The 23,412-nt window shown below is 32.4% G+C and overlaps 2 protein-coding genes across 3 annotated transcripts; both read left to right on the top strand.

Moving 5' to 3' along the window:
* The first annotated feature begins 1,627 nt into the window (after positions 1 to 1,627).
* On the top strand, positions 1,628 to 17,166 carry LOC145568554 (tRNA threonylcarbamoyladenosine dehydratase-like). Of its 2 annotated transcripts, XM_081627977.1 has the most exons (12): positions 1,628 to 1,879; positions 3,105 to 3,151; positions 3,675 to 3,786; positions 7,265 to 7,412; positions 9,554 to 9,766; positions 9,931 to 10,065; positions 10,742 to 10,876; positions 13,712 to 13,927; positions 14,530 to 14,654; positions 15,596 to 15,653; positions 16,428 to 16,600; positions 16,722 to 17,166. In XM_081627977.1, the coding sequence occupies exons 1-11, from the start codon at positions 1,788 to 1,790 to the stop codon at positions 16,536 to 16,538; spliced, it is 1,392 nt and encodes a 463-aa protein (XP_081484103.1). In that variant the 5' UTR covers positions 1,628 to 1,787; the 3' UTR covers positions 16,539 to 16,600; positions 16,722 to 17,166. The 2 variants fall into 2 exon arrangements, with proteins under 2 accessions (XP_081484103.1, XP_081484104.1); XM_081627978.1 differs by lacking the exon at positions 3,105 to 3,151 and having other exon boundaries at positions 1,782 to 1,879; positions 16,722 to 17,165.
* A 5,148-nt stretch (positions 17,167 to 22,314) lies between these two features.
* On the top strand, positions 22,315 to 23,412 carry LOC145566278 (uncharacterized). Its single transcript, XM_081625744.1, has 2 exons — positions 22,315 to 22,701; positions 22,780 to 23,412. Exons 1-2 carry the CDS (start codon positions 22,315 to 22,317, stop codon positions 23,410 to 23,412), a joined length of 1,020 nt encoding a protein of 339 aa, XP_081481870.1.

The following is a 23,412-nucleotide window of genomic DNA, read 5'->3' as shown; positions in this document are numbered from 1 at the left end:
ACCGACCCGAAAAAAATTATCCGTTTCGAACTGTAACCGATCCGATTTTATCCGAGAAATTCAAGACCCAAACCCGAACTGTAACCGAACTAAACTCAACCCGAATCCGAACTTGACCCGATCTGAACTTAACCCGACACCGATTTGATCCGACCTGAACTCAACCCGAATCCGATTTGACCCGACCTGAACTCAACCCGAACCGATTTGACCCGACCTGAGCTCAACCCGATCCGAAATTGACCCGACAAATAATCGATCAGATCCGATCTGTTTTGACCCGAACTGATATTAACCCGACCCGATTTTAACTCGATTTGATTTTACCCGATCCAAATTTAACCCGACCATAATTGATTATTGACCTTTTTATTCAAGTTCTTATAAAATATATTTACTAATTATTAATAAGTTAACTTTTTTACTAAAAAAAAATAGTCTGAAGTCTTAAATTTACTACAAACCCATCACGTGAGACAATCTGACCAAAAAGTAGGTGGGGTCCATATAAAGAGCTCTTTCTTCCTATCTCTCTCCTTTTTCCTCTCTCTACCATGTGTTTTTTAGAACATTTTAATTATTGTTATGTATTTACAAATACACAACATTCCTTCATTACTACTTCCTCTACAACTGTGCATTATCCTAGAATTATAGGCATTATACATCGTACGGTTATATACACACTAAATACATATGCAATAATTTATGCTCAAATAAAAAGAATGTACGTAGTAACAATTAACTATCAATATGTATAATGTCAAGTTTTTAATATAAAAATTGAATTAGTAATAAAGTAATTCTAACAACTCTAACAAATATCTTATACAAATTGAACTAGTAATAAACTAAACTAATAGTACAGTACTCATAACCTCGTAAGATTGTACAATTGATGAAGAGTTGTAACCTTGCAATAACCTTAAAAAATTGATATTCTTTTTTGTATATATCACCATATGTAACTATTACTCGTTAATAACTTAATATATCACTAGCTTGGTCTCACTTATATAAGTATGATAAGTTATCAATAATTATTCAATCTCAATTTTTCTTTAAGATAAAAATTATACATAACTTGATCAAATGAGAAAACTAAAACTTTGTGCTTCGTAATTAATAATCATATTGAACCAATAATAAGGTAAAAACTCAATAATATCTCTAGATTAAAAATAACCTTATTTGGATATGAATTTGGTCAGCTCGACCAAAATCCAGCCAAACACAAAAAGGAATTGAATTGAAACTGACCATTTAATGAATCAACGGATCAACCTTATCTTAATCAAACCGAACTTGACCGAATCGAAATCATCCGAACCGTAATCAACCCGACCCAAATTCATCCGACCCGAAGTTATCCGGTTAAACCCGTTTTAAACCCGATCCAAATTTATTCGATCCGAAAGTGAACCGATCTGGAGTTGACCCGACCCATATCCGACCCGGACTCGATAGACCATGACCCGAATTTGTCCCGACCCGAATTTGATCCGATCCGACCCGACCCGAGTTAAAAGGATAATTTTGATCCGAACATATCCGACCCGAACAGATCCGACCCGAACAGACCCGACCCAAACTCCATCCGGTTATCCGAATTGACACCTCTACTTGTAACATCCAAAGTTGCAAGGCAGAAGGTTTGCTTTCGGGGGTGGTTATAGGAGACAGAATCGAAGAACTCAACTTAAGTTCTTCATTTCTGTTCTAATTGAAGAGAAATTGCTTCTCAAAATTCAACAAAATTAAAAAAAAATAAAAAATAAAAAAATAAAATGGAGGAGCGGATGAAGATGGTGGCGTTAATCGGCGCAAGTGCATTCATAGGCTCTCTTTCTACTTACACTCTTCTCAAGCTTCTCAGCAGGTCTTATACTTCACTTCCCAACTTTTTATTGAAATTTTAAATAATTGGTATTAATTAATTAATTTTTGCTGGAATTAATATTATGTATCAATTATTTGATTTTTTTTTTTTTTGTTACTGATGCTTTGAATTGGAAACAACCCAATTGTTAATTTTTGTTATTTGTTTTGATGGGGGTGTTGTTGGGGTTTGTGGGGATGAATTACAAAGTATAGATTGAATGAGTATTTAGTTGTTTTAATTTCAATTAGGTTATGATTTGACATATTTGAATAGATTTATACAAGTTGAATTTATGAAATGGGAGTGAAATGGCGGTCGAGTTTTTGGTCATGGAGTGAAGTGGGTTGCTAAGTTTGAACTCTCTTAGACATTTTTGCATATTTTCATTTGCATTTGTGGCAAGTAAAGAATGAAATTGTTTGAATGACAAATTATGGTGAATTTCTTGGTATGTGTATCTATTGATGTATGTTGTTATTTCTTGAGAGGAAGACTTTTGCATTAGGATTGAACTTGTCCAATAGTATAATAACAATTACAAGGTAATGTTGGAGGGTTTTCTCCTGGTTGAATAGTTTCTTTGCCAAAAGAATAAGATATTTCAGCCAAAGTTTGAGACTTTGAGCCATTTTATTCCTCTCTCGACAAACATGCTTATGAATACATGTAAATAATCTACTAGCAATCAACTTATTAATATTTACCAAAATGTTACTGAAGATAGATTTGAGCTCCCTTGCATTATTACACAGATGAGCTTTACTGCTTTAGACAACCGCCTCTTTAATATCCTACTTCAATCCCACAATTACACCGAAATGCTAGATAGAGAGATTAATTCAACAAGTATTAAGGCCTAAATACAAGTTAGATCATCTTTTTCTACATTATCCATGTACCTAACTAATTTATTTATTCCACATTATCTATTACTTCTTATATCAATGCAATGTTTAGCTAATACGGAGTATATTTTTATCTGTGTATACAATTATACATTACACCTTATGCAGAAACTAATATATTTTTGTATGTGTACACATTACACCATATGGTATCTAGCATTTCGGTGTTAAACTTCATATTTGAATCAAATATGCTTAACTTTCTTTTTTTTTTTTTTAATCACTGTACCCTTTCTTCTGCATTTGGTGATTTTCTAAAAAAGAAATGGTTTGAAAATTAGGTTATTAAATTGTGAATAAATAACTTGTTTTTGCAGAAGGGTAGAAGAAAATGGCAGCAGTCCACAGGCGGCAAGATTTGATGGTAGAGAATTGTAATTTTTTCCTTGCTAGCTCAAATTTGAGCATCATTTAGCTCACATGCAACACATATGCACCTGACCTTTACCATCTTTTCCCTTGCCTTCTTATCTCCTTTGCACTACCAGACATTCTGTTAATGGCTACACAATTTGTACCTAAATAAATTTTAACAGATACGAAGTAGATGATAGATGGCATAAGATGGATGAGGATAGTTAGCAACTATGGTTCTGTTTTTAGGCTGATGTTAACCTTTTTTTTTAATGCTTTATTAAAAGAGCGTTTGTCATGGCCCCATTGGCCTGGGTCTGTGGAGATTTAGACATGTTTAGAGTACTAAGAACTTATTATGATCTTATTAGCTTTAAAATGAAAAACTAGAACTAATTATAATCTCATTAGTTTTATAATGAAAAAAAAAAAAGTTAGACGAGAGTAAAAGTATAATTCTACCAACCATATCACGGGCAGCTGGTGCGCTGTTGCTTTGTTATACACTACTGAAGCTTTTGTGTCCTATACAGACAAACAATCAATCCTTGAGGCAGACCAAAATGGATGTGTTACGCATAGGATGGGAAGTAAAGTAGCTCCAGATATTTTGCAAGATGAAATAGTCTCTGAGCAACTGACCAGGTACTTTGACTTCTCTTAAAGAGTGTTTGCTAGGAATAGTTCCTGCCTTTATAGAATGGAACTGCTTTTGCTTTTCTTTCTTATTCCAAATTATAAAAAAATATTTTTCCTTATTAGTGATTTGGTGAATAGTGATCTTCTGTGATCTCTAATGTGGAATGCTGTTATGTATTTCCTTATCTAATTTGAATCGAGTTGTTTTAAAGATAAACTAGTATTTAGCCCGTGCGATGCACAGGTTAAACTTGTTAGTTAAATATTTTTTAATAATTTGATTAAATATTTTTTTATTTTATTTTTTATTTTTTATTGTATACTTGGATTGCTCTACGTTTAATTTAAATCAAATTATAAGTAAATCTAAATTGCGTTGTAGAAATACTACTTATAATTTTAATTTCTTAATTAAAAAGTTGTATTGCCTCATATCATATATGGAGACTGGAGAGATACATATTGCATAAAGCAAACTATCTACCAATATAAGAGTAACAAAGCATGTAATGAAAATTATTAAATTATATATTGATGCAGTTAAACAATAGGGTTGTTGAAATTTTTAATTACAAAATAATCCAAAGGTTGTATTATTAAAAAAGAATCGGCCAAAGGTTGTATTATTTTTGGCAATTTTTTCAAAAAAATATGCATCCAAAAACATCGTTAAGCATAATTAAACACTAATATTTTCAATTTTAACTATAGTATTATTTAACACCATTGAGAATGCAAAGGAATATACAATCATTTGTACATAACTAATCGGCTAAAAAATCTTAAATTATTGATGTAGCTACCATCAAATATATTGTTTAGTTGTTGAATAATGAATTTTCACCCGCAAAATACACAAAATCACAATTAATAAATGAATAAATAAATAAATCAACAATACTTGGAAGAAAAACCAAAACGAAAAACATAAATTTTTAAAAAAATTAAATTGAGTACATCGACAAATAGTATCTTGTAGAATACAATATCTTATATAACAGAATTGTCAAATTTAGAAACCGATAAAAGAAAAAAAAAATTTCAAAAAAATATAAATCCAAACCAATGAATTAAAAACGAAAAAACATAATATAGAATCAAAAAAAGGATAAGCCAAATATATTTTATCAACTCATAAATAAATGTTAGGATAAGATCGGATTCTTTTAAAAAAAAAATCAAAATAACGTTAAAAAAAACTATTAAAAAAAACCAAAATAAATTTTAAATCATAAATTAAAAAATTTATCCAAGTTAAACATAGTTTAGTAGATCTAATTCAAAATTTTACAAAAACAATGTTAAAAAATCCTAAATGAAAACCACAAGCGATGTCGAATTTAAAAGATTTTGTTAAAAAAAGCTGTAAACAATGAGAATAAAAAAATTATTAAAATCTTTGAAAAGTGGTAGATGAAATTATAAAGTCTAATTCATTTAAAAATAGAATTAAAACAAATTTCACAATAAATAAGAATTAAAAAATGAATTTTCAGAAACAAATTTGGAAGAAAGAATATCGTAAGGAAAAAAAAAAAGATCAAATTTAAAATACATACAAAATACAGATCTTTATAAAAACCTAAATGAAATTCGAAAAAATAATTTTCTTTTAAAGATGATTAAATTGAAAATCATAAATAAATAAAAAATAAAAAATAAATAAATAAATAAATAAAATTGAAAACGAACTTTAATATGAAACATAACAAAAATTAAAAATATTGTATATTATTGACCGTAAATAAAAATTCTTAATAAAATTTAACAAAATTATACAGATCTTCTATTCCAAAAAGAATTACACAAAAATATAAAGGACAATTTGTTTAAAAAAAATAGTAAACGTATAATACCAAATGAAAAAATCAAAAACAAATTTGGGAAAAATAAAGTTAAAAATGAATTATAAACAAAATTGAGAAAATTTACCTTTAATTGTTTTTACACCATGATTTTGTTCTTGAAGTTTATTAGATATTGACAATGATTTTGTATATGGTGAAAAAGAGGAATAATTGAGAGAAGGAAGAAACAAAGAAGAGAATAGTGAGTGAAGGGAAAATAAACTAATTTTCAACATAATTGTAGTATGTTATGTTGAAATTACCAAAAGACACTAATGAAATCTAATTAAAAGTTGTTTTTGAGGTTATTGAAAATCAAAACGTATAGAAATGGTGAACGGACTATTTAAGAAACCAAAGATGATTTTTCAAAAAAAAAAAAAAAAAAAAAAAAAAACCAAAGATGAACAATAGGAGAAGAAATAATAGGCAAAAATAAAAAGAAAAAAAAAAGTGAATTATAACACTTCATTGATATTAAGGAAAAGACATGATTAATATATTTAGGTATTGGGATGGAAACAAAAATAGGTTTTTTTTTTTTTTTTGAGGGAAAAAGGAAAATAGGATAGAAGCAACGTTTGATTGAATTTTTTGTAAAAAAAAATTAAAAAATTAAAAAATTAAAAAAAAAAAAAAAAAAAAAAAAAAACAGGAAGAGGACAAGTGTCCTTCCAACTTCTTGTTTTAAAATATTAGTATTGATGCGTAAATCATCAATACATTTAATAACTTGCACAAATCAAATACAGCATTATCACTTCATATGTGCATTTTTGCATTGTGAGAGTGGGAAGACGAGTATACATAAGATTCGACATTGCCTGGTTGATAGTATTATGTAATGTAGACATTTTAAGGTATGGGTAAGTATAGAATTGTCCTATACTACTCCTTCCGTCCCATAATTACAGGCAAATAACTCTAAAAAGTACGGTTTTTAAGGAGGATGGAAAAAGTAGAGGAATATTGTATGAAAAAAGATAAAAAGTGAAGAATGTTGTATAGGGATAATAAAAAGTAGAGAATATTGTATGGAAAAGTTAAAAAGTAAGTAATGATTTTTTAGGTGTGTGTGTATTTTGTATGAAAAAGAGAAAAAGTAAGTAATGATTTTTTAGGTATGTGTGTAATTTGTATAGAAAAACTAAAAAGTAAGTAATGATTAGGTGTTATTTTTAGTAATAGGAGGAACATTTTGGGACACCCAAAATAGTATATTTGCCTGTAATTATGGGACGGAGGGAGTATTTAGCAATGGGTTATATAGGCTGTTTACTTGTTAGAGGCTTAGTGTAGACAGTAATATTCTTTGGCAATCTGTTCTGTTTTTTGGCTCTATGGTTTTAGAGGAGCAATTAGATACGAGTTAACTAATGTTGTAGAAATAATGATACAATTTATGATAATGGTCATGTTCATCTCGATTATATTATCATGATGATTATGTCGTAATTATCTTGATCTTTACTTATTATTAGCATATTCTAGATCGATATAAACTTTTAGTTATCTTCAGCTGATAACCCTATTAGCTAATCTGTTTGACATTTATGCAATAGGACTATGAGATCCTTTGGTTAGCCTTCACATCAATTCATCTGCTCTCTTTTGATTCTTCTTTTCACATCATTCAGGAACATTCAGTTCTTTGGTCTAGATTGCCAACGGAAAGTAACAGAATCATTCGTAGTGGTGATTGGTCTTGGAGGCGTTGGGAGTCATGCTGCATCTATGCTTTTGAGATCTGGAGTTGGGAGGTTACTTCTTGTAGATTTTGACCAGGTTTACACTATTTCCAGCTTAATCTACTACTATTTCTCCCTCTCTGTGTCCATTAAAGGATGAAAGCTCCATTTTAAGATCGATTCATCAATTTGTTTTTAAAAAGTTTACTTAATATAGCCGTAGGTCATAATTTTGCATTGCATATCAGGTAAGGGTCTGAAGGGTCCGTGGGTAGGATCTGGGTCTGAAAACATTATACTAGACCCGTACACTACCCGATGCCACCTAGACCCATACCCTACCCTAACCCATAGGGTCTAGAAAATTAAGGCCCATATCCGTATTTTAGGGTAGGGTCATGGACCCTCTGCCATCCCTTCTCGTAACCTCTTGACTCCTCTCTCTAAAGGGCTATGGGGTCTTGTCAGCTTATTCCAAACTATGTTGAGATTTTAAAGATATAATCACATATTTTTTGTGATATTATCTCCTTATTTAAAGATAAATTTGACAAAAAATTGGTGTCTACAAATGCTCCCACAAGACTCGATGTGGAGATTTGACATCATATGCAACGTCGTCTTGAAATTTTGTTAAATTTTGAAAGTAAAATTGACATGCCCCCATTAATTCCACAAATTTTGAAACTTGAATAGCGAAGATGAAAAGGGTGTTGAAAATTTGTGTCCACAAATTTTCAACATGGAAATATCAAAATCAAAATCATTAAAACAAATGTTCAATGTTATTAGTATAAATATTGGGTTACAATCTCTAATATCTCTATTGATTTGCTTTCCATGTGCTTAGAACTGTAAGCCAACTTTTTTTGATGTTCTCTAATGACGGCTGAAAGAGGCTTGATCTTGATCAAGATATGTCTTCTTGACTAGAATGACAAGTTTGGTTTGGTGCTTGTTCTTCTTCTAGGATGCTAAGTTCGAGCAAGTTTAAGGTTTTGTTAAGTGGCCACACAATTGTGCTACATGACAACTTACTTTTAAATAAGCCTAAAAACTCCTTATGAGTCCTTTATCATGGACAATAATAACCATGACCTGTAAAACTGCCTGACCACTTCGTTGTGTTTTACATTGTAATTAAACGAGTTCATTTAAAATAAATAAAATAGGCCAAAATAATTAATTTAACAGATTAATTATTTTAGGAAAATTTGTTAGAAAGGTACTTATATGTTCAATTTTTTGCGAATAAGGACCTTATATGTTCAAAGTGGTGAAAAAGGTCCTTAGAAGCCACTTTTGTTGTGAGAAGGGACCTTGACGTCGGATTATGACAATTGACTTTACTTTTCCAGTCTTGACCATCACATACGTGGCACGTGATGTTTTTAAAAGGCCTTTTCGTTTATTTTTTTCCCCTTGTTTTCACATTCTCTCTCTTTCTATCCCCAAATTTTCTCTCAAAATTCCTTCTCTTTCCTCAAAATCATGGGAAAAAAAGAAGGAAAAGACATTTTTTAAAACATCACATGCATGTCACATGATGGTCAATGCCGGAAAAGTGTAGTCCTTATTCTGATGTCAAGGTCCCTCCTCATGACAAAAGTAACTTATAACTTATAAGGACCTTTTTCACCACTTTGAACATATAAGGTCCATCTTCACAAAAAATTGAACATATAAGTACCTTTTAGACAAATTTTCCATTATTTTAGTCATATATAGTTGTCAACAGTTATCCTTTGACCAGGACAATATGAAGTGTGACACTCAATAAACTTTTAGTGGCTACAAGTAGTTAATTATTTTATTTGTCCAAAGGAGATGGAAAAGGAAAACAAAAAACTATTTACCGTGTTTTTAAGGATGATTGCTTTTCAAACGAAACATGGAAAATTCAGGTGAAAGGCACCCTAAAGACAAAATTTAAGTTATAGTTGAAGACTTGAGGTGTGTTGTTGTACTCGCTGTCGCATTTGTTGCTACATATTTTATGCAAAAATTGTACATGACCAAATGATGGTAGGATTTTCTTTTTCTTGCTATTCTTTTGTCAATGGTAAGGCCACTCTCTTGTCTTCATTAATATGTTTCTTTTTTACTTATCCCATACGTTCAAGAAGGAGCTGATTTGGGAATGTGATGCTTCTTAGTCTAGAATAGACAGAGTGATTTATTTTGGTTTGTAGGTAATCAATGCTATTCCAACTAATGTCGTTTGCATGATTTGGCTAGGTTTCACTTTCTTCACTCAATAGACATGCCGTTGCAACACGAGAGGATGTTGGTATGCCAAAAGCACTATGCCTCAAGAAGCACTTCTCAAGCATTTTTCCGGAGTGTCAAGTTGATGCTCAAGTGATTTTGTATGACGCATCCTCTGAAGAAAAGATTTTGTCAGGAAACCCTGATTTTGTTTTGGATTGCATTGACAACATAGATACGAAAGTAAATTTCCAAGCCACTATTGCTAATTTTTTTAGCAAGTTGGTACTGATAACTTTTGCACTCGTAGTTATCCAACAAAGTTGTTTTACAGCCTCCAATATTTGAGAGATCAAGAATTCATGTTTTATAAGTTGCATTTTTCTCTAATTTGATATCTATTGTAGGTAGCATTGCTCGCTGCATGCGTGCGTAGGGGATTGAAAGTTCTATCCGCAACAGGAGCAGGCGCTAGAGCTGACCCAACTCGAATTCGCGTGGCTGATTTGAGAGAATCAACAAATGACCCCCTTTCCCGAACTGTATTTCTCTATCCTCATCTTTGTATTCTAAATTTTGTTATCAATGAAATCATTTGCCTATTATATACATTTTACTGTTAATTACCAGAGTGAACTAGAGAAAATTACATGTCTTCCCTAGTTCTGTTCTAGCAAAATTGGTACAATGTAAAATTAATTGAAGCATATTATACTACTACCTCCGTTCTTTTATGTTTTACTCACTTACTATGAATATGCAATTTAAGAAAATGTTGAAGAATGTGAGTGGATGTAAGATAAAGTAAGAGAGAGAACGTAAAAAGCTAGGTTTGTGTAAGAAAAAGGTGAATAAAGTAGGAGAGAGAGTATGGAAAGATGTAATCATTGTGGGGTTAGATGGGTAAGATGGTAAAAAGGGTATGCTATAAATAGAATAAAGCTAAGTGAGTAGAACTTAAAAAAAAAACAGCCTAATATGGAAATTGAGTCAAACAAATAAACAATCAAGAATGGAGGGAGTACTTACAATGCCAAGAATCTTATGCTAAAAAAACAGTGCCAAGAGTTTTGCATTACTGTGTGTTTTTTACTTTCTTAGCTGTAAATATTTCTTGATGGTTGGTCAGTTCTAGGGCAAGTACTGCAGTATAGCTGTCTCCATGATTTATTCTCTCTAAAATTTTGTGTCCAATAAGCAATCTGTTCTATTCACCAGGTTCGGCAACGGTTGAAGAGAGACCATGGCATTGAAGGTGGAATTCCTGTGGTGTTCTCCCTGGAAAAACCGAAAGTAAAACTGCTTCCATTCAAGGGTCTTAATGGAGAAGAGGAAAATCCTTCTGATTACCAAGTGAGAATCCTAAGCTCTAATTCACCTTATCTTGTGAATATTGACCTGCATTTTATGAATAAACTACCTTGTACCTGTTTGTTTGCTCGGCTGCTGTCAGACAACAAATGAAACAGGCATAATTAGCTCAGTTTCATGATTCCCCTCTATCCCATTGCACATGAATTCCAACTTAGAGGCCATTGATGATGGTTTTCCTTCATTGTTGACTTCCTATTGATCCTTCTCTTTAACACTTGACCATAGAGAGAGATGGGAAAAGTAAATTAAGCACCTGTTTGTTTGGCATCGGGACAAGGATCAAATAGGAAGTGTGAAGAAACATAAGTTGGAGTGGAGATTCTCTTAAAGAGGCCTAAATACACGAGCAAAAAATATGGAGAGTATACAATAGAGGATAAAGTGGAAAAAGAGTGAACAAAGTGTGAATAATAGCTGTTTGTTTGTGCACACCTTGTACAGTGATCAGGTGATATATGCTTAAAGTTTTCTGGCTACTTTTAGGCTGCTTTACATCTCTATGGAAATTAGCCTCTGTCTCTTCACCTCTTTTGATGTGGGATATGAATTGAACTTATCATCTTTCAAATCTATCCCATTTTTACTTAATCATCTTTCAATATTAAGATTGTTCACTGTATCAGGACCAATAAGCCAAATAGTCTATTAATACACAACACTCGCTACTGTTGGCAAAATTGACATATTACTCTGTTGGAGATATAACCAAATCCCCCCCCCCCCCACCCTCTCTGTTTAAAACAATGAGTTTGTTTTCCTTCTGTAGACCAAGGTCCCAGACCAAAAAGTATGGTAAGGTATATGATAACTATCATAATAACTATAACTGATTATCTACTGAACAGGCGTGATTGCCTTCGTCCTCTAATGCACAATTGTTCATTGTTGTCTTCTAAATACAACTACTGAACATGAATTGCACTCTCCCAACTACAACAAATTGCCGATCACAATATATATAAACCACATAATGATTTTTTCCTAACCTCCTCTTATTTATAGCATTTCTCCGCCAACATAAAATCTAACTTATTTCCCAAGCTTCGCATAACTTACTATAAGGATATTGTCTAAAATGCCACTTTCTCCTTAATATCAATTCATAGTATTATATGCAAACCTAATAAATATTTGATAGTTTTGGATTCTAACCTATATATGGAGTATATTTTAAATTTGGATTCTGACTACAAACCCTTTATTCATTACTTAAATTAGTATTCAAATCATTTTGTACGAAAAATGGATGATGAATAATATTAACCTGGTCACATCTGCTATTCTTAACTAAAATTGCTACTTTTGAAGTAGTGATCGCAGCTTCTTCTTTTTAAGCAGGTAAGGATTTGATCTTGCTAACATTGGTGATGTTTGCAAAGTTTGCAATTAAATTAATTATGTGGTGGTAAAATCTATTTTTTTTTTTTTTTTTAATGTAGTGTTAAAATAAAAGTTTATTTTTTTGTAGTGTTAAAAAATATTTTCAGTCTTTTTTGTGATGTTAAAAAATCCAATCAATAGAAATTTAATTGTATGCCAAATGCTTTATGCATGTTTTTTGTGGGATGGATAGACTGTAATCCCTCCTTTTACTTAAAGTGAAACATTGGATTTTTAACTATCTCCAAGACGTATTTAACCATTAATTACATATTCCAATGTATGAAGAAGTTTATTTACTTAAATACACATTAAAACAGATCTATAGACTTTACGTGATATATAATGAATATTTCCCTAAACCACATCCTGATATATAATCAGCAGAAAGAATTCTACTATGCTCGACCTATTACAATTGGCTCACTATCTGTAATTGGAGTATATATAGCACGTCATACAACAACAACAATAACAGCAACAACAAAGCCTTAGTACTCACATGTTCTAAACCATAAATTAGTTGAGTTTGATGTTCTAAAATTTAAGTTAGCTTGTTCCAAAATTTTAACTTATATGTTCTAAATTTTAAAACGTGTGCTCTAAGACTTTTAATTATATGTTCCAGATTTTAAAGCGTATGTTCTAATTGTTACTGGTATGTTCCAAATTTTTACTCACATTTTCTATATTTTATATCAAGTGTTCTAAATTTTTATTCACATGTTCGTAATCTTAAATCAAATGTTCTAAATTTTACTCATATGTTCTAAATTTCATAAAGCAGATTTTCTTAATTTTTACTCACATGTTCAAATTCTTAAATCAGATGTTTTCTAAATTATTACTCATATTTTCTAAACTTTAATTTGAGTCACATGTTCTAAATTTTAGATCAGTTCTCATATAAGTATGAATTCTTACATATGGACCAATTCTCACCGGAACTCATATTTTCTAAACTTTAATTTGAGTCACATGTTCTAAATTTTAGATCAGTTCTCATATAAGTATGAATTCTTACATATGGACCAATTCTCACCGGATCCCTATATATATATATATATATTTAGGGTTGAGATCCAATGAGAAGGATCTTATACTGAGAAGAATAAGAAGGATGAAATGTGCATTTATTTTGAACTAAATGTGCATATATTTTCTACAAAATGTGCATATTTGATTTTGGACCTATACTTTTTTTGCAATTTCTGGAAAAACGAAAACTTATGCACATTAGGTGCAAAAAATATGCACATTCAATTTTGGTCAGATTTTTTTTGCACATTATATTCAAAAAATATGCACATTCAGTGAAAAATTTATGCACATAAAATCCTTCTCATCCTTCTCATTTTAAGAAACTTCTCATTTGACTCCATATATATATATATATATGTTGCTGATGTTCTGACCTTTAACTCTTTCATCTAGGTTGTACCAGGGTTTAGGGTCCGGATTATACCTGTTCTTGGATCCGTGCCTGCAATTTTTGGGCAAATTATGGCCTCCTATGTTGTCACAAAGCTAGCAGGGCTGCAAATTGAAAATGAGCCAATAGTTAATTTTGATGTGGAGCACTATCAAGCTCTCCATCAACGGTTGATTGAGCATGAAGAGCTAGTTTATGGTACTGCTAGCGAAGTACAGGTATGATGGTTTCCTTAAGTAACTCTCATTGCCCCCCTCTCCCCTTGTTCCAATCCAGGTAACAAAAATGGAAAGAGGATTGTTTTGGAGTTAAAAGCTTTAACTTGAGATAGTAAAAAAGGTGCATAACTCTGAAGCAGAACACTCACAAGACTTGTTTACAGTTTGCTGTGACAAAAATTAGGAATATTTCATAGAAATGAGTAGGGAAAATACTAGAATTTGAGTTTTGGTAAGAAGGCTTGAACTTTGGCATGATTTTTCTCCATGTAACATACTAGTGGAATTTTCAGATTTTTAGAAATGTTATGTGTGGCTTTAGAGATTTTATGCCAACTTTATTTAAACCAAGCTGTTCTTATTGTTTTGCCATTAAAACCATTACTTTCTTGGTTAAATTAAGTAATGTGGACTCCTCAAAGGGGAATGGAGGGAGGGGGTGGGGTGGGCATCAATTTGTTGGGTTGAGCTTTGTTCCCTCGACCTTGGATGTAAAAATGGGAGAAAACCTGTGCCTTTTTGCCTGCTGCTCACCTCAGCTTTTATTGCCTGCTGTTTCTGTCATGTACATTATTGACTATTACTATTTGTCCTTTATTTAGGTAGATGTTGAAGAAGTGAGGTATGTTGTCAAGGAGTTGTGGCATGGACGAAGTGCTAAAGATGGTTCTTTTAATGGTGTGGGACGTGCAATGTGGCGATCCGTTAATGAATTGATGCTCGTAAGGTACCTGTTCTACTTTTGTTATTGGGTAAACGCTCAAGCAATCAAGAGTCCTTATTTGTACTAGTAGTTTTTATGTCTGTTTGTATTTGTTGTCTCTTGTTTTAACCAATTTATTATGCACTATATGCTTTATTTGATGAATAATCAACCATGTTTTTCAAGAAGGTGAAAAGACTGGAGTAAGCTTTTAACGTTATTAATTTTGTTGATCAAAACATAAAATATTCGAAGGATTGGTCGGCAAACTAACCACTTGGCTGTGGTCTGGTGGTTAGTAATTTTGCCAAGTGAGAGTAGGTAATATGTTCTTGCTGCTATTGTTTACATGACCAATGGCACTAACATGCAATGTAAAATTAGTTAGTTGTTGCAATGACTACATTTTGTAAAATTAGAATGGTGGTGGACATGATTTATCATCGTAATATATATTGAGAAAAAAATATCAATTTTGATAACTTAATTGGAATTGTATAAGAGGTAATTAATAATAAAGCAGTTGATGGAAACTGAATATTATGGAAATGTTGTAAATAGTTTTTATTCTTTTAATATTCAATGCTTCCCTCATTATTGTGTAATTCAAGGATTATATTCAGTGTATGGAAATATGATTTCTTATTGGGGTTAAATTTGCGTATTTAAAACTTAACTGCCTCTATATTTGATGTAAATTACTCCCTCCGTTCTATTATGTTTTACACTTTCTATTTTAGTTTGTTCTTTTATGTTCTACTCAGTGTTTGCCATCTTACCCCTTCAGCCCCACAATAAAAGGGGTAACATGGATCTAATGAATGTACCAAAACATCTTCTGAGTCATTTCAATTTTTTTTTTTTTCTTTTTTTTTTTTTTTGAGTTGTGTACTGGTGAGTTGCTTGTTAATATAGCTACTTGTTATCTGCTTTCCATGACATACCGTTGGTCATTGTCAATATAGGTGGGATAGCACAAAGCCTGCATCTGTTTCGAACTTGATTCTTCTGAAGTTCGATGAGGTATTTTTATTACATAAGCACTATTTTTCTTGTTCTTCTATAGTGTGAATCAACAAATAGTATGTCTGACTGCAATTTAAAATTTGCTTTCAGAAATCAAGGGATGTCAATTTTTTCTTCTTTAATGTGTGTGTGTGTGTGTGTGTGTGTTTTACTGTAAATCTTCATGCGCTATTGTATGAAGTGCAGCAAACTTCAGAGATGTTGGCGCAGCAGCTGTGCTAATTATATCACAACTTTCTGTTTATTTCCCTCTCTGTTATTGATAGACTCACTACAGTTCTGTGCCAATCTCTTTGTTACTCCTTTAGCAATCTTCTTCCCAGTTTTGTAAGTCATTGAGTCATTGGAAACTCTAAAATATCAGAGGGAAAATATTTATTGGACAGCCTAAGTTGAATAGCCGTGTGTGTAATTGAGGCATAAACTAAACTGATCATTTACTGCAAATTCTTGTTTATAGGAAATGTGAGTCAGTGCAAAAAAATAGTTTATAATATAAGTGATAAGGTAAAAAGATGGGCGAAGGTAAGAAAAAGTTGAATAAATACAGTGGCGTAAAGAGGATAAGATGGTAAAAGGTAGTACAAAATAGAGGGAGTACATTTTTATATTATTTCCATGGATATGGATACAAATGAGAATTTAGCTTTCATGTTGAAGCTGGCTCTTGTAATCTCACTCCACCTGATTGATCACCTTTGGTTCCATGTCAACTTTTCCCCCTCCAAATTCTCTGATTTTCGAGCTTATTATAATTTGTCTAATCCACAGGTGGATGAACATGAATCAATGGCACTTGATGACATTAAAGAAAAGGAACCAGAGTTTTTCCAACGCGTGTCAAATGTTCTAAAGCGAGCTGATTTGGACTTCTGCCTGTAACTGTACTTCATGTCCTCCATCTCTCAGTACAGTCATTCCTGTTAATGAAGGGTCCTGCTTCGGTGAGCAATATTTCAATTTGTTTATTTAAGACAGTTTGGCAATTTTTTTTTTTGGGTGGGTGGAATTGGAAGCTAATTGTCCAAAAAAAAAATTCAGAACATTTATTATTGGCTATTGCAGATTCATACATAGTCCTAAAATTGAAATGGCCTCAAATATGAAGATCAGAAAGTAGTCAAGGGATTCACTCCTCAACAGAGGCCAAAAAAGAAGACAATTAATGCTGCAATGTAGTATTCCCTCAATGTGACGGCCCTTTTGTGCTAAGAGGTGACAGGAGGCCAAATCTCAAATAGATAATGATTAATGACAGGGAGCTTTTTACAAAATAGATAATGACAGGGTGCTGTTTACAAAATTGAGATTATTTATTTAGATCTCCCCAAGCTTTTATGCCTTCTTTTTACCAGAGCTATTACGCCTTTTTACCAATTCTTCATTCGGCCAAAATTTTCCTAGAGTCCGTTTGGTTGAATGAAAGAATTGCAACTTCTTTGGAAATATAATTTCCCATGTAATTGACTTATTAGAATTAAGGCAGACTTTCATTGACTTATTAGAATTTAAAGTTGTCCTTATATAGTACAAAATTTACTATTTTTCTAACCTAAATTTTACCCTTAAAAAAACACTAATAATGTATTAGATTAATTTTAGAGAATCTATTGCGTGTGGATGCCCGCACACAAATTTCCGTGCGGATGGCTTGGTTGATATGCTTTACTTGTTGGCTTATATGTTTCATGAGTTAACTGATATGTTTCATTTGTTGGCTGATATGATTTTTAGGTTGACTAATGTATTCTTTTTGTTGGCTGGTATATTTTTTAAAATTTTTTTATAAGTTCTTTTTGTTGGTTGATATCAGATATCATTTGACTTATATGTTTCTTTAGCTGGTTGATATGTGTAATTTAATTGTTGGCTTATATGTTTTATTTTGTTGGCTGATATGTTTATTTTATTGGCTTACCTGATGGTTTTGTTGGTTGATACACTTTATTTGTTGGCTGATATGTTCCTTTTGTTGGCTGATAAGTACCTTTTGTTGGCTGATATACTCCTCTTATTGGCTTATATGTATCTTTTGTTGACTGATATGTATCTTTTGTTGGCTGATATACTCCTCTTGTTGGCTTATATTATCTTTTATTTGTTGCTGATATATTCCTCTTGTTGGCTTATATTATCTTTTATTTGTTGCTGATATACTCCTCTTGTTGGCTTATATTTATTTTTTGTTAGCTGATATACTCATTTTGTTGGCTTATATGTATATTTTGTTGGTTGATATTTTTTTTGGTTGGCTAATAAGTACCTTTTGTTTGATGGTATATTCCTCTTTTTAGCTGATGTATTACTCTTGTTAGGTGATATTTATCTTTTATTGGCTGATACATTTTTATTTATGTCTGATATGTCCCTAATATTAGCTAATATTAGACATTTATTGGCTAATAAATTTTTTTTATTGGCTTATATACAAAGTATACACAAGTACAAATTATTTCTTTGTCTCTCCTCTTGGCTGATATGCTTGTTAACAATAAACAAACCAAACAAAAGTCATCAAACTCACGTTCATCTCCAAACACAAAAATCCCACAAAACACATGATTTTCTCTCTCCTCCCCTTTCAATGGCAGCCTAGCAGCTTCATCATCTCATCACTAATTTTATCATCTCCTTCACCACTTTCTCTCTCCTGCCCTTCAACCCTACTCATCAATCCTCGCGCCACCCCATTAATCCACCTTCCACCGAACTCACCGCACCCACCAACAACCGCTCCACCAACCATCGCACCCACCAACCAACACATCCACGCACCACCACACCCTCTCCTTCCTGCTGCAGCCACGGCCAGCCACACAGCCAAGCAAACCAACGAAAAACTCCACCTCCGCGAACGCCGCCACCACTAGCGAACGACTCCACCTCCGCGAACGCCTCAACCTCCGCATCCATCATCTACTTTCAAACAAAACAAATCATCAATTTTGATTCAATAGAAATTTCAAAACAATTTCCTTTGCAACTGATGTGAATTTCTGGTTTTATTTTAGATCTAAAAAAAGTAGTAGAAGAGGAGAGAGAAAGATAAAGGAAGAGAAGAAGGAGAGAGGAAGAGAAGCCAAAATTGTATGGACGCACAAACACTTGGGTACGGGTGGACGCACCCAATAGTTTGCGTTAATTTTATTTGGGTACTAAACCACTCCCGTTCATAACATATTGCGGGCGTGGTTTAGTACCCCCAACAAGGCCTATCTTCATAAAATGAGTTTGGGCTAGATGCATAAAATTGTCCAAATTCGCTACTTTTTGGTGATTTTGACTAATTTTCTTTCTGCTCGACTGCTCTCCTCCATCAATTTTAATTAAGGGATTTTTCCTCGTGAACCACACTTTATTTTTATTTTTTTTTTTTAGATTTTTTATAGAATTATTAATTTGCCTAGGAACATTGTTATTTAAATATTTATTGTTATGTACATTTTCCTAGACACTTCTATATTTCAATTTCAATTACCATTAATTTAAAAAATCGAGCATGGTTCGGGAATTAATTATTACGAGTATAGTATTAGTATATATAAATGAATTATCAAAAATAAAACAACTTTTGGACGGTCTTTCAAAAATAAAATTACCTTTGATGGATTTCTATTCATAATAGAACACAATTGGTGAGTAACCTATCTAATACGAAGTAGGTTAATTGTGTCACGTGTCACAATGCAATTAATAGTTGTTTAAAAAAATTTACCATTTTCTTTTCAAAAAAATGATTTTAATAAAAAACGAAAACCCCCTACCCTGCCACCAGCCCCTTGTCGACAAATCCCCACCTAGCATCTCACACCCTTGTCATCGTCGGTAAACCAAACCCGAGCCCCACTGTTGTCCATGTTGGCGAACCCTTGTTTCACCCTTCACCTTCACTTTGCCACCCCTCCCAAGTCACCCTTGCCACCCCCCCCCCCCTCTCCCCTTTTCCCCTTAAGCTCCACCATGTAAACAGCCTGAAATCTACCTGCAAATCCTCAAAACCCACCTACAACCATGCTACCCATTTTCGCAAGGGATTCAGCAATTGGGCATTTGCGGGCTTGGTTAGTGGGGTTGTGTTGGGGTGGGTGAGGGGAGTTTTAGGGGTTTTTTCAGGTGTGGGGTGGATTGGGGGGGGGGGTTGGGGTGCTTTCAAAGGGGATGGGGTGGTTGTGAGGTGGGTTTTGAGGTGTGTGGGGGGTGGGGGGTGGGTTTCAAGATGGTTGTGGAGTGGGTTTTCGTGGTTCCGGGTGGTTTTTTTAGGGTGTCGAGGAAATGGAAGGGGATGGAGGGGCGGCAGGGATGGCGTTGTGGGCAACAGGTGGGTGAAGGGGAGGGGGAGGGGAGGAGAGATAAGGATTTTTTTATTAAATTGTTTTTTTTAAAGTAAAAGTTAATTTTTTTTTTAAACAAGAAATGTAAAAATTATCCTAACTAATCACAATATGACAAGTGTTCGGGTTGAACTACATGGTACTGATTTTTTTATTCTACTTTGAGCAGTTGTTGTCCAAGGTCGTTTATTTGAATAGTCGTTTTATTTGAATACCAATGGCTATAATTTTAAACCTAAAACATAAATTACCAACGACTATAAAATAATTTTCTCTATTTTATAGAGACCCATTTTGCTATACAAATATTAATATTGTACTCATAAATAATTTAATTAATCAAAATTTAATTAACATTTATACTATATATTACAAGGCGTTTCTAAATTTGTGTATGTGCCACGTGTATCTTTTCTCACACAATTACAACATGTATTACCATCTTAGCTAGAAATAATTCATGCTCTATTAATTCACATTCATATATAAATACAAGTATTAGAATGTAGAATAAAAACAAAATAAATCCATTGTATTCTAATTTACCCATTATATAAAAATTAACAAGACTTTTAAAGCGTCTACTATAAAATAAAATTATTTAAAGTATCACTAGGAGCGAAGCCCGGGTCACATACTAGTTAAAAGTTAAATAATAGTATAACACAATTATGTAGGAAAAGAAAATGTTGGTTGGAAGTAGGAGAGAGAATGGTGTGAATTATTTTTTTTTTTATTTCTTTTTCTTTTGGTAGGGAAAAATTATGACCAATTAAATGCCCAGGAGTGATCGAGTGTTAAAGTGGTTAGAGAGAGATTGAACCACTAAAATATTGCCCATTAGCGAGAATGCTCTTGTTGTTGAGAAAAGTACAAACATGATTGAAGTTCACATGAGGTTTTAACCGGTTAATGTAAGTTTTATCAAGTACAATAATTTGCATGTAGTACAATAATGTATACAATTATTTGGCTATATATAAGCAAGTTCACGTATTGTGAACGTGGTTGCAAGAACAAAAACTTTTTATCATACTACTACTTGCTTTCTATCTTTATCCCTTCACAAATAAATCTCTTACCGTTGGTAAATATTTAACACGTTATCAGCACCAGTTCCTAATCAGGTATATTTATACCTACTTCTAAAAATTTATAACAAATCATACTATCTATTTCTAAATGTTTTGAGAAGTATGCTCTATAGTTGCCCATATTTGGGATCCTCTATACCAAAAACTCAAATATTTACTGTATTATATATCTCAAAAACAACGGTGAAAAAAATCTCTTACTTATGAATTCATTACTATCTTTCATTGTTTTATTCATGTTGGTATATTGTTTTTTGTTTGATTTATGCATGTTACATGCTCATCTCTTTACGTAAAGGTTGATTAGTAACTTTGTATGCATATTATTAACTAAATTGACAAAAAGATGCAGCCTTTTTATACTTATTATTTTCTTACTTTTACATACTTTTCGTGTTTCTTTTCGTTTTCGAACCCATGATCTTATATAGATATTAGGGCTCTTGGACCACTATGGCTTGCATTCCCAGTGTGATAACCTTTTACAATTATAATATATATATATATATATATATATATATATATATATTTGGACCATAATTTTTTGTCAGTATATTAGACTATTATATGATATTTTTACAGTTGTGCAGAATAGTAACGGATAATCTACCTCTATAAAAGACAGATTTTTCCCCTGATTTCACCACAAAGCCCTTATCCCTTCCTACTTTTTTATCCAAAAAATCACCTAAAAATTTTTCACCCCCTTCTTCTCCGATATGTTCCCCGACGACGGCACCTAAAACACCCACACCTTCACTTTTGAGGAAGATTTAATGAAGATAAAACAATACTTCGTTCTAATTACAGCGCTTGTAGTTTTATTAGTAGCAATATTAATTTTTGTCATTATGTATAAGTAAAACTCACTTATTTTGTCGTTTAGTAGATTAAAAGCTTGTTTTTGTTTTATTATGTTGGCTTGTTGTTATTAATCATCATTGTATAATATTACCGTTATCATTATAATTATTGTTACGACTGTTATTGTTGTCGTTTTGCTGTTTTTTTTTTTTTGCAACTAACATGATTAATTCTTGCTTAATCATATAATTACTCACAATAATAAACCAAGGGGGAGAAAAAAACTATATTATTTATGGTTTATTATTGTTAAATTTAATTATTACTTATTTTATTAACCTAACTATAAGTATGGAAGGAGTAAACATATGTGTTGTACATAAAATTTATTATTATAAATTAATTATCACTTAATTTGTTGTAGCTAAAATGGGAGACCTTATGAAAAGACAGTTCGGCATTTTAGATTTATCTAGAAAGAAATTTTTGGAATGGAAAGTGGATGCAATGATGAATTTGAAAGTTCAAGGCTTTGAGCACATTGTTAAAGAAAATAAAAGTCCCTCTGGTCAAACAACTGATACTACCACTTTTGCAATGACACTTGTAAAACCTATTACTGAACAAGATAAGGCAAAAGTTTTAGTGTTGTTAAGGCATCATTTACATGAAGGCCTTAAAACTGAGTACATGATGGTTGAAGATCCCAAAGAATTATGGGATTGCCTTAATGAAATATTTGGACACCACAAAAGGATGCTCCTTCCTAAGGCATTATTTGACTGGACAAATTTACGATTCCAGGATTTCAAATCTGTAATTGATTATAATACAACTATACATGAGATAGTATCTATATTGAGATAATGTGATCATCCAGTCACGGATGAACAGATGATTGAAAAAACACTTACTACCTTTCATGCAAGCAACATACTGTTGCAAGAACAGTATTGTGAAAAAGGCTTCAAAAAGTTTAATGAATTAATGAGTGTATTTCTTGTCGTGGAACAAAATAGTGAACTTTTGTTGAAAAATCATAATCTTATACCAACGGGGTCTTTGGCCACTCATCATGAGGCAAATGCAACAAATTCTTATCCACCCGAGTCAAATGCTACACGAAGAGGTGGACGTGGAAATTACAATGGTCGTGGAAGAGGCCGTGGAAATTATCGCAGTCGTGGCCGTGGTCGTGGTAGAAACAATTTTCAAAGAAACAGTCATTTTAAAAATTTTGAAAAACAGAAGGGTTTGTCATCTGGAAGCCACAAACAAACTCCTTCGAAAGTAAAAGACACGTGTTACAGATGTGGCATGACAGGGCATTGGGAACGTACTTGTCGTACGACCAAACATTTGGTGGACCTTTACCAGGCTTCTATAAAAGGCAAAGAGAAAAATGCAGAAGCAAATTATGTTAACGAAGAGAATGCTCCTTGTCCCAGCCTTGACGTATCTGATTATTTCATGGATAATGCTGAAATTGGAAATGATTTCATCCTTGGAGAAAATAACAATGCTTAG

The sequence above is a fragment of the Chenopodium album genome, chromosome 11 (assembly GCF_948465745.1).
Source record: "Chenopodium album chromosome 11, dcCheAlbu1.1, whole genome shotgun sequence".
NCBI classification, from domain to species: Eukaryota; Viridiplantae; Streptophyta; class Magnoliopsida; order Caryophyllales; family Amaranthaceae; genus Chenopodium; species Chenopodium album.
Note: the sequence above shows the minus strand (reverse complement) of the source record. Positions and strands in the feature narration are given on the sequence as shown.